An 11810-nucleotide genomic window follows, 5' to 3' on the forward strand; every position below is an offset into this window, starting at 1 on the left:
CTCACAGCTGCCCGGTCAGGGTGACTAGCCTGTGCCACTCCTGTTGGGAGATGGCCCACCCAGCCCTCTGGTTTCTGATAAGGTCATTCCAGCGTGCTGCAGCTATCACTGAGACGCCCTCCCCGCAGCTCAGCGAGCCCTGTCCTGCCTGGGAGGAGAGCTCACACTTCCCCTTCAGTAGGGCAGAGATGGTCTGGTTTATTCAACAGTTCTGCAGCAAGTCCATGGCCATAGTTCCTGCACACAGTGTCCTGCTCTCTGAACAGCCGATGCCCAGCATGCTGGGCTTAGAGATTTTAAATATTGCTTAAATAATATATCCCATTTACCTGCCGGGACATGTTCAGCACCATGGTGCTGCTGAGAGTGCCTCTTGCTTTTCAAACCACTGCAAAGGGCTGCTGCTTCCCCCAGGAGGCAGTGAGGGAGCCCCATTACAAACACAGCAGTGGCTAAAGAGCACCAAGGGGGCGGGAGGTAGAGGGAGGTCAGAGAGCCCCATCAAGACCAGCCACACTGATGGGACTGACTGCTCCCTCTGAGTCTCAGCAGCAATTTCTTACAGCACCCTCCGGGAGGCAGAGGCCAGCCATCCCCCTCCTCTAGATCTGAAGGTTAATGAAGGGGGCGAATCCAACCCCGTCCTGCAGGAGAACAAGGGCCCTCTGCAGCGGCAGCTCCACATCCAGCTCCACCCCACGGCCACGGAGGATGCTCAGGCTGGACTCGGCCACCTTGTGACAGTGTTTCACCTTCAGCGAGCGCAGCTTGGTGCAGTACTCGGCCAGGACCCTGCCAAGAGAGAGCGCAGGCTGGAGGCCACAGCTCCTGCTCCAAGCACCCCCTGCCCTGTTACTGGAAGATGAATCTGTGTGACACCCAATACCCCTGTCCCATGGGAGGAGGACATTGCCTTGGCATAGAGCACGTGCAGGAGATGATAATCTGGTGATCAGCTCAATCCTGATCCCTCTCTATGGCATCCCAGAGAGTTTACTGTAGCCAAGCCCACATCGGTGCATCTAGTATCTACACTGTCCTCTAGGGCCTGGCAGCAGCCTTCCCCAGCAGCACAGAGCTCCCACTGCACCCAGCACCACAGAAGCAAGCAAGGAAGAGACCCTGCCTCCCTTCTCTCTGATCTCCATCCCCCGCTCTGACCCCACATGGAGGGCCCCCACCCTGTATTCACAGTTAAGCAAACTTGGTACCTAATGGACTCGTTCTTGACTCGCAGACACCCGGTGAGGTCCAGGTGCTCCAGCTCACGGCAGCACTTGGCAATCTCCTCCACTGCCGTGTCGCCCACATTGGCATTGACAGCCAGAGAGAGGGACTTCAGCCTGCTGCACTTCTGCACCAGGTAGCAGATGGCTTCATCCTTCAGCTGGCGACAGGCCGTCAAGTCCAGGGACTCAAGTCTCTTGCAGTGGTCAGCCAGGCTGCGCAGAGAGAGGCTATCCACCCACTCGCAGTGAGCCAGGGAGAGAGAGCGCACGTTGGGGCAGCTCAGCGAGATGGCCACCAGGGCATGCCGGCTCAGCTGCAGGCAGCTGCTCAGCTGGATCTCCTGCAGGTGATGGTTCTGGCCAATCACAGGAAGCAGCTCCTTGTCAGTCAGCCAATCAGAGCAGTTCTGGAGCGCTAAATGTTGCAGGACTTCATTGTCTTTCAGAAGGTTACAGAAAGCAGCTTTGGGGAGATGAGGGCCAACCTGCATTGGGAGAACAGAGAAGGAGACCTCCAGTGTTTCAACACTGCCCTGGCTCTTAGTTTCTCTCCCTCACCAGTCTCTTCCTTGCACCAGAGACATTAAAGAGCCAGAGGAGACCTGGTAGGTCACCAAATCTACCTCCCGCCCCCACCAGGGTTGCAGCACTTCCTGCAGCTTCTTCTCCACTTCAGTGGCCCAAGTGATGGGGCTCCTACAACTTCCCTTAAGAGACCAATCCATAGTATGAGAATTCTTGCCATCAAGAAGTTATTCCAGCTCTTCAATCCAAAGTTACCTCCTCTTAATGCCTTTGCATTGCTTCTGTTTCTAAATCCTTGCCTCTCTGCATTCTCCAGCTGTAAACACTTGCAGACAGTCCTGCCCCTCTTAATCAGTGCTAGGGCAAGCAATGCCCATTCTGCTCTTTTTTTAAGTTTTTCCCAGCCAGTCACTCCTTCCATTCAATCTCTTCTAAGCTGTGCAAGTCCCCATGTGAACGCACGTCTTTTGAATAACTGTGACTCAAGTAAATTTAGCCACAGTTAGTAACAAACTGAATTTAACTAAATCCACTTGAGCCAGTGCTACTCCATAATAAGTATGTTCACTCAGACCTGCACTAAAATAACTCCACTGGTTTTATTTGTAACTGGTTTAACATCCACCTCTTACTATTTCTGTGCTGATTTGTGCATAGACCAGCTCTTCACTGAGGCCCAACCTATAATCTCCCGTGTTTCCTACTCAGCAGGAAGAGCCGTCCCTGCAGTCAGTCCCCTGTACCACCTTTCCAGTAAGGCTGGAAGAACACTTGGCTTGGTGAGTTCCAGCCCCTGAGGCTGGACACACCTGCACACATTGTATTTCCATCCCCCAGCCTCAAGGAACCAGACCCATTGAGATGACATATTCCAAACACAGCTGCATGCATCATTCCCACCCGCTTCCACACCTGGGCAAAACAGAGAGTGTGTCCCATTCCCAGCCTAGGGCCTCTCTGCTCCCGCCCTGCTGGTGCTTGGATAGGGCCATGGGAGGGGCTTCTGGTTTCATCATTCCTGTCAGCCTAATGGCCTATTATTAACAAACAAAAATCTGCTCACTGCTGACACTTAAATCACTCCTGTCAGCCCCTGAAAGCATTTTGGGGGGGGGGGGGGCAGTGGAGGAGGGCATTAACCAGAGCAAATAATCTCACTGTGATTTGCCTCACTCCTTTCCACTTAGCCTGACTTTCCCATTGTAGGTTCTTCTCACAGGTAACAGCTCTCCCCAGCGCCAAGTGTAGAACTGTCCCATACCTGGCTAGAGTCAAAGCAGCGCATGTTGGCCAAGTACAGCTGAATGAGAGTCTGGAATGGCTTGCTGACCCTTTGCAGGCTCAGGAGCTGTCGCAGCGGCAGATGGCAGAGGATGTGTGGCACCAGGATGTCCTCCCAGGGCAAGTCCAGGAGGTGGCCCCTGAAGGAAAAGCAAAGGCAGGTAAACTCTGGGGAGCCAGTTAGACCCTGTTTCTAGTAAAAGCCCAAACTGTTTCATGACAGTGGCTGGGCAGCAGCCAACCATTACATCCAGAAAACAAGCTGCCAGAAGGAGAAACTAGTTGCTAGAGGCTGTTGTTAGCAGACTCCCAGCTTGGGGCTGGATTTGCTCTCTTGTGAAGCTTCCCAGGGGTTCTCAGATATGCTCCCACTCCAGTCAAGCCCTCCATCCTTCAGGCTGTCAAAAAGACCTCCTGATTCCCAGCTGCTGGGCAGGTGTTCTCTCGACAGTGAGGAGAGTAAGCTGCAGTGTGAGGCCAACTGCACACAGCCAGTCTTTTTAGCTCCTATTCTGTCGCACACCCAATCCTTCCCATTCAAGATCTAACCAGACAGGTGGTCTGCAGTGGGGGCAGCCAGTGTTATGTGTAAATGGGGGGGAGGGGCTGTCATGCAGGCCCTGGCACTATGTAAGTGGCTCTGCTGTGGCAAAACAGAGCCCAGCACCCTCTGATGAGGTGCAGAAGGAACAAGAAACATATCATACAGCAGAAGCAGCCTCCAGGGGGGAGAAAATATATTTTCTGCTTCTGAAGTTTGTCTTTTTTTTTTTATAAAGGGACTGAAACATGGAGCAGTAATTAGATTTCCGTGCTTTAAAAGACAGAGCTAGAGCAACTGCCTCAGCATGGCAGTCAGGCAGTAACCCTTCTAGCTACCAGTGCAAGTGCCTCTCTGCAAACTAATTCCAGCAGCAGAGAAGGTAATTGGGGAGTCACTTCCACCCAGAGCCGGTAAATACACACTCCCCAGTCCAGCCGTGTCAGCAGTGCCTACACCCCTCCCCCACTCCCCATCGTCCTGCTCATCACTGAGCTTTCAACCCAGGGAAAGCTACAGAGAGAGGGTGTCACCTGCAGAGGCAGCTGTGGCGGGGGCTGGTGATGGAATAGGAAGCCTCCCATCGCTAGGGCACCAGCAAAGAATGACCCACTTCCTGCCCAGCAGCTGCGAGGGAGCTTTGGACCAGGGCAGCCAGGTGGGCTCCCGTGCACATAGCAAGCCAGCAGCACTAAGTGCCCTCCTGCCAGTCTAGGCAGAGAGAACAAGCCCTGCATGGGTCACAGAGACCAGCTCCCTGCCAGCAGCGCGGGCCCCATGCAAGGGTGAAAGCGCCATGGCAGGGGCTGCTCTGGCCGTAAATACCACCTGCCTCCAGGGGCACTGCCCGCTCCGACCCGGCACAGCCGGGGACACCCACCCCCGAGCTGGGCACAGCTGGGGGCGCTGCCTGCCCCGCCCGAGCCGGGCACAGCTGGGGGCGCTGCCTGCCCCGCCCGAGCCGGGCACAGCTGGGGGCGCTGCCTGCCTGCCCCCCCCCAGCCGGGCACAGCTGGGGGCGCTGCCTGCCTGCCCCCCCCCAGCCGGGCACAGCTGGGGGCGCTGCCTGCCTGCCCCCCCCCCCAGCCGGGCACAGCTGGGGGCGCTGCCTGCCTGCCCCCCCCCAGCCGGGCACAGCTGGGGGCGCTGCCTGCCCCCCCCCGAGCCGGGCACAGCTGGGGGCGCTGCCTGCCCCCCCCCGAGCCGGGCACAGCTGGGGGCGCTGCCTGCCCCCCCCCGAGCCGGGCACAGCTGGGGGCGCTGCCTGCCTGCCTGCCCCCCCCCGAGCCGGGCACAGCTGGGGGCGCTGCCTGCCCCCCCCCAGCCGGGCACAGCTGGGGGCGCTGCCTGCCTGCCTGCCCCCCCCGAGCCGGGCACAGCTGGGGGCGCTGCCTGCCCCCCCCCGAGCCGGGCACAGCTGGGGGCGCTGCCTCCCCCCCCCCGAGCCGGGCACAGCTGGGGGCGCTGCCTCCCCCCCCCCCGAGCCGGGCACAGCTGGGGGCGCTGCCTCCCCCCCCCCCGAGCCGGGCACAGCTGCTGGTACCTGGGGCAGGGCCGAGTCTCCCCTGGCTGCTCCATGGGGTTCTGGTCTAATCTTCGCCAGCCGGCCGGCTCGTTTACCCCGCCCCTCGCGATGACGTGTCAATGGCGCCGGGCGCCAGATAAACATGTCATGCACCGGCGTACGCTCAGCGGGGCGGAAATGCGGTGCCCCCTCCGACAGACCAACTCAACGCTACAGCGTCGACCCGTCCGTTCTCTGACGTGTTCTGTCCGGCTGGACCTGCCGACCCGGAGAAAAACGATCCGGCCTAGGCTTGGCGGGGGTCCAGCCCCGGGGCAGGGGGAGACTGAATCTGGCCCTCTTCCAAGGCCTGCCTCGTCTGGAGGCGGCTCACCCGGGGCTGAGCCCCGTCCCTAGTCTTGGGGGCAGAAAGTTTGTGTATCAGCCCATAGGGATAGTCCAGCCTGTCTGTGGCTGTGATCCTGGCCAGGCTTCCCAGCGAAGTGGGTCCAGGCATTGGAGGGGAGACCACGAGAGAGATCACGTGCTGCAGGGAGGCCTAGGGGCGCTCTCCCTGCCGAGCACCCTGGCTGGGTGGCAGTGGAGGTGGACCCTCTCCAGGGATGGCCATACTGGGGGTCCTGGGAGCAGCTGGGGGTTTCTGGTGTATGGTGAGATATTTTTATTATTGAACATTTATACTCAGCAGCACCCAGAGGCCAACCAGCATGATCCCCAGTGCTGGGTGATGTACAGATGTTACACTGTCCGCATCCTGGGTCGGGCACCAGCAGGGAGGATCAGACCTGGGACCTCTGGATCTTAAAGCACGAGTCTCTGCTGTGGGATCCGAAAAGCTCAGCTCTGTTTGCCAAGGCAGGAGCAGGCTCGTCACCTGTCTGTGGCTGTCACCACAAGAGCTGAAGAGAGCACCACATTAGGTGGGCTACAGAACATATTGTGAGAGGCAGTCCCTGCTCCTGTAGAGCTTTCTGTCTAAACTGGCAGATTACCCCCCACTGGCTTGCTCAGATCCCCCACAGGGTCACTTGGTTGCCTGGTACCCTAACAAACCCTGTTGTACAGAGCTCCTGGCACAGACACTCCTCCCTGGAGGCAGCCACACTTTCAAGCTAGCTGTGGGGTCCCATACACGCAGTCTGTGAGATGCCTGTGGACCTTGCAGGATGACAGGCCTGTGAGAGGCAATAATGTTAGTTAGTCATAGTTTATAGCCAATGTGACAGGTGGCTCAGGAGGAGAAGTCAGAAACACCTGAGTACTGGGACACTGACTCACCCTGGGACCTTGGCCAAGTCCTCTGACTACCCAATGCCTCAGTTTCCCAGTCTTTAACATGGAGGTGACAAGCCCGGTTTCCCCATTTGCTGCTCACAATGACTTCAAGAGAGGAGAAGAGGAGAAACACCTGGGGCAACGGGGCTTGGTGAGATCGGAGAAAAAGAAGGGCCATGATTGTGCAGGGGGCAAATAAGGGGAGTAAGACAAAATAATCCCAGGATTGGGGGCAGGGAGAGAAGCCAAGTGTTTTACTACAGAGTGGGGGGAAATCAGGGTCTCTTGGGGCTCTGTGTCCAATTTGCTGATGCTGTTAATTACAAAGAGACCCAGAACTAAAACCTCTCCCAGAGAAATTACCCGCCCCCTGAAACAGAGGTGGCGGAGGAGGAAACAGGAGTGTATCCCAGCTGCAGACAGAAATGAAACTGGAGCCACAAGGTCAGTGCCAGCTCCAGGGCAGTGAGGGGACAGGGAGCTTGTCTCCCTTGAGTTGGGAGTGTACTGTGGACAAAGTGGGGAACAAGGGATTCCCCACTCACAATGGGTGTGTTCACTCCTATTTCCTGGCAGGTGGCTGAGCTGCCCAGGCCTGGCCTAGCCCCAGTGCTCTGCCCAGAGCCAGGTAGATCTCTGGGCCTGGAGCAGGAAGCTGGCAGTGGGGTTTGCCAGCCTGCTAGTAGCTGCTGAGTGCAAGGACTGGGGACCTTATGGAGAATAAGGATCCCCTGAGGCAGTGGTGCTGGGTTAATCTGGGCCAACGGGGCCCAGGACGAATCCATTTGAATTTAATTGTGTGGGTGGATGTGTACATGTGGGCCACCCCCCGCGCCTCTGCGGAGGATCAGAGTTGGAGCACTGGGGCTTCTCCCACCCCACCCAGCGCTTCTTCTGGAGACCAGGGTTGGGGGCTTCCCCTGCTGCCCCCGGCTTCTGCCAAGGCCACAGGGTGCTGGGCTTCCACCACTGCACCCACCCTGCCCACTTGGTGCTGCTGCCTGGGAGCAGGGTTGAGGTGCCGGAGCTTTCCCTGCCCCGCTCGCCCAGTGGCTGGGGTTCCGGGGCCCCTCAGTTGACCAAGGGCCCTGGGCACAGGCCCAGTGGCTAATCCGCTGCTGCCTGGGGGTGGGGGAGGGAGTGTTGGAGTAGGGCAGACGTTGATGCAGCATGTGGCTATTTTGATCTGAGACTTGGTACCAGTGAATAAATAGGATTCACCATTTAGCAGATGAGGGATTAAGGCACCTTCTGGCGAGTCAATAGACTCAGGCGGGATCACTGAGCAGCTGGTGCTGACCGAGACTGTGCTGGCACAGCTCTCTCCAGGGACATGCACTAGCCTTAGAGCAGGTGCCCTATGCGCACTGTCTCCCTCCTCCAGCCAGGACAGGCACCACCTGTTCATACTTGGAGGCATCTCCTGAAATAACCAGGGGGTGAGTCCCATCAGGTGCCAGACAGGCTGGAGGAGATTGTTCCAGCCCATGCTAGCCAGACCACCAGGCTGCCCTGAGCTCAGCCCAGCTCTCACAGTGAGTCACTCCTGGGCATGGCCTGAGAAGGGGCCCTGAGGTTCCCAAAGTGAATCCCCCACAGTGCTTGATAGAATATCCAGTGAGGAATCAGCTTCCCACTTGCTCAGCTCAGCAGCCTTGGGGCATCTCACCCAGGGAGCGTCTCATACCCGTGTTGCTGGCAGTCTGGAACCTTTCAGGCCCATCACAGTGTGTCCTGGCAACCTCCTCTTTGCCCCTATTCTGCCCTGGGCTGCTGAGATCCCCTGGAATTCGCATGCAGATTCACCGCTGGGGGCTGGAGGCAGGGTGTTCTCAGTGGAGTGCTTGTGTAACCTGCAGAGCAGTGCGTATGATGGGTCCCTCTTTATGCCTGGTCCAAGGAGGATGTGACTCTGATACAGCACCGGCTAGGGATCTGTAGCAACTCATGCTCTTTACTTTGGAGATTCCTGCTTCAATCCCTGGTGCCTCCCCATTCCCGTGGGCCTGAGGGTTTCTTCATCCTTGGCACAAACTTAAGACCTGTCTATTCAGCTGAGCTTTTCCTTGGGGTGAAGTTTGAAGGGGAAGAGTTTCCATCATTTGTGGGCGGATCTAATCTCTATCTAATCTGGCATCTAAAGAGCACCTCTTTGCCATGGGGTCTGAGGCTGCTGAGAAGGTGATCAGGAATGTTCAACATGGATTCACCAAGGACAAGTCATGCCTGACCAACCTGATTGCCTTCTATGATGCTACTCTGAAACCTATGATAAGATAGTTTCTTGGTTTCTTTGCAGCCATTCTGAAGGGAAAATGGGCCCTTTTCCAAAGGAATGTCTGTAAATAGTCCAGGCAAAGAGACAATCTGATTGAAATAATTTGACTATGGATAATTTAGTCAAATTTGCTAAAAGAACATAAGGAGGTTCTATTGGAACTTAACTGCCCCAAATGTATAAAGTGAATGTAATCTATGTAAAGCTATATAAAAACAGAGTAGTGTAAAATGAATGATAAGATAACTGGCTCTGTGGATATGGGGAAAGCAGTGGACGTGATATACCTTGACTTTAGCAAAGCTTTTGATACAGTCTCCCACTATATTCTTGCCAGCAAGTTAAAGTATGGATTGGATGAATGGACTATAAGGTGGACAGAAAGCTGGCAAAATTGTCAGGCTCAACAGGTAGTGATCAATGGCTCCGTGTCTAGTTGGCAGCCGGTATCAAACGGAGTGCCCCAGGGATCGGTCCTGGGGCTGGTTTTGTTCAACATCTTTACTGATAATGGGATAGATTGCATGCTCAGCAGGGTCACGGGTGACACTAAGCTCGGGGGAGAGGTAGATATACTGGAGGGTAGAGAGAGGGTCCAGAGTGACCTAGACAAATTGGAGGATTGAGCCAAAAGAAATCAGATGAGGTTCAGCAAGGACAAGTGCAGAGTCCTGCACTTAGGAAGGAAAAATCCCATGTACCTCTACAGGCTGGGGACCACCTGGCTAAGCAGCAGTTCTGCAGAAAAGGACCTGGGGATTACAGTGGATGAGAAGCTGGATATGAGTCAGCAGTGTGCCCTTGTTGCCAAGAAGGCTAACGGCATATTCGGCTGCATTAGTAGGAGCATTGCCAGCAGATTGAGGGAAGTGATTGTTCCCCTCCATTCAGCACTGGTGAGGCCACACCTGGAGTATTGCATCCAGTTCCCCCCCCCCCATTACAGAAAGGATGTGGACAAATTGGAGCAAGTCCAGCAGAGGGCAACAAAAATGATTAGGGGTCTGAGGCACATGACTTATGAGGAGAGGCTGAGGGAACTGGGCTTATTTAGTCTGCAGAAGAGAAGAGTGAGGGGGGGATTTGATAGCAGCCTTCAAGTACCTGAAGGGGGGTTCCAAAGAAGATGGAGCTCGGCTGTTCTCAGTGGTGGCAGATGACAGAACAAGGAGCAATGTCTCAAGTTGCAGTGGGGGAGGTCTAGTTGGATATTAGGAAACACTATTTCACTAGGAGGGTGGTGAAGCACTGGAATGGGTTACCTAGGGAGGTGGTGGAATCTCCATCCTTAGAGGTTTTTAAGGTCCAGCTTGACAAAGCCCTGGCTGGGATGATTTAGTTGGGGTTGGTCCTGCTTTGAGCAGGGGGTTGGACTAAATGACCTCCTGAGGTCCCTTCTGATATTCTGTGATTCTATGATCTGATGGCAGTATGGATTTTAACAGTCATCTGTCTGAGGCCTTGTGTTGTTCATGCCCCTAGAAAGGTGGGGGCCTAGATGAGCTGATGTTTGGGGGTTCTGAGCACCTTCCCCTCCCAGAGAAGTCAGTGGCAGCTAGAGGGGCTGAGCACCGTTTATTAAGTCAGGCCAAGAAACAATCATGATATGCACAAATGGTGTGATTTCCCACAGAGCTCAGCCTCCCACAGCTCCAGTTAGGCACCTAAATCATGTGGCCAGATTCCCAAAGACCTTGGCTCCCAGCAGCCTCCATCGTTCTCAACGGAGTGCTGCTGCGCACAGAGCACCTGAAATCTGGGCCTTGCCTCCAGGTGCCTAAATGAAAGCTGAGCTATTTGGAAAACCAGGTGCTAACATATCACAGGGTGAGAGAAGCACCTGCACTAGGAGTGAAATGGGGAATGGCTGCTGCCTCATGCAAAGCCGATATATACCCAGAATGCTTCACTGTGAAGTATTAACTCTTCAGATAATTTCTCTATGGTGTTAAACAGGCACTGTCAGTATCAAACTCTGCCTGAAGATGTGTCACTGACTGTAGTGCCACATAACCCCCGAGATCCCTATGACTGGAAGGTTGTTGTACCCATTGCACCTTTGCTACTCTCTGGGTATAGTCAGTTTCACCCTGGCTGCACCCTGGGTATAATGTTTCACATTTTCCAGTGACAGTCACAGCTTCCTTTTGAAAACTGGCCTGTCATTTTGGGCCTCCTTTGCAGAGCCCCTGCAGTTCCCACTGAGATCAGTTGGAGGTTCTGAGCCCTTCTGAAAACCAGGACCAAAGTGCCTCCAGTTGGACACCCAGAATCAGCTGTCACGTTTGGGGAAAATGGTCCTGTTGTCATTTTCCCTGGTTGTTTCCTAGATGTGAAGGTCAGACAGAACCACTGTGATCATCCCATCTGACCTCCCGTATAACACAGGGCGGAAAATTCCATGCCATTTGTGTGGCTCCGTCACAGCAACACGGGAGAGAAGCACATTTAATGGTGTAAGGAAATATGGCTGCAAAGCCTTACACATGGGCTGGGAGGCTCGGGAGCAGGACCTGGAACTGCTGTTCATTCCTGTTTTGAAATAGCCTGGCAGTAAACTGCATTACACAGAGATTGCCACTGGGTTCCCTCAACACCAGTGGCCCAAATGAGTGTGGTTTTTTTGCAAGGCAGCCTGTCCCAGGACCTACCAGCCTCTCCCAGTAATGTAATTACAGACTCTGACTTCAAGAGAGCACTTTTCACATCCTCTCCTCTGTGGCAGCTACCTCATACCTGGAGAGCTTCTAGCCTCTTGGGCTGGGTGCCGTTTTCCTGCAGGTCCTGGCCTAGTGAAGGAGGTTACCATAGTTTGCCCTCCCGTAGCATCTTGGGCACAGCTCACAAGCGTTAGGGAAATAAGTCACCCAACACCCCTGCATGGCAGGCCAGGATTGGGGTACTACAGACGGGAAAACTCAACAGAGCCAGATTGTGATCTACTGACAGTTGTGTGAATGGGAGGTTACGCTGTTGTGGTCAGTGGGAGAGCGGAGTAAGGCACAGGGGGGTTAAGGCTCCCATTTTCAAAAGTGCCTCTTGAATCTGGGGGCCAGACTTGGGCCAGATTTTCAGCACCCACAGCTCCCATTGACTTTGGTAGAAGTGTTAGATGCAGTCACAGGGTGACTGGCATCTTTAAGGCAAGATGGGCCT

At 55.2% G+C, this 11810-nt stretch overlaps 1 protein-coding gene across 1 annotated transcript; it reads right to left on the reverse strand.

The window, feature by feature from the left end:
* Positions 1-173: 173 nt before the first annotated feature.
* On the reverse strand, positions 174-5193 carry FBXL15 (F-box and leucine rich repeat protein 15). The gene is made up of 4 exons (XM_050960289.1): positions 5120-5193; positions 3016-3175; positions 1212-1714; positions 174-792 (listed from the first exon to the last, which is right to left on the reverse strand). Exons 1-4 carry the CDS (start codon positions 5152-5154, stop codon positions 603-605), a joined length of 888 nt encoding a protein of 295 aa, XP_050816246.1. The 5' UTR covers positions 5155-5193; the 3' UTR covers positions 174-602.
* Positions 5194-11810: the final 6617 nt, after the last annotated feature.

The sequence above is a fragment of the Gopherus flavomarginatus genome, chromosome 6 (genome assembly GCF_025201925.1).
Source record: "Gopherus flavomarginatus isolate rGopFla2 chromosome 6, rGopFla2.mat.asm, whole genome shotgun sequence".
In the NCBI taxonomy this organism is placed as follows: Eukaryota; Metazoa; Chordata; order Testudines; family Testudinidae; genus Gopherus; species Gopherus flavomarginatus.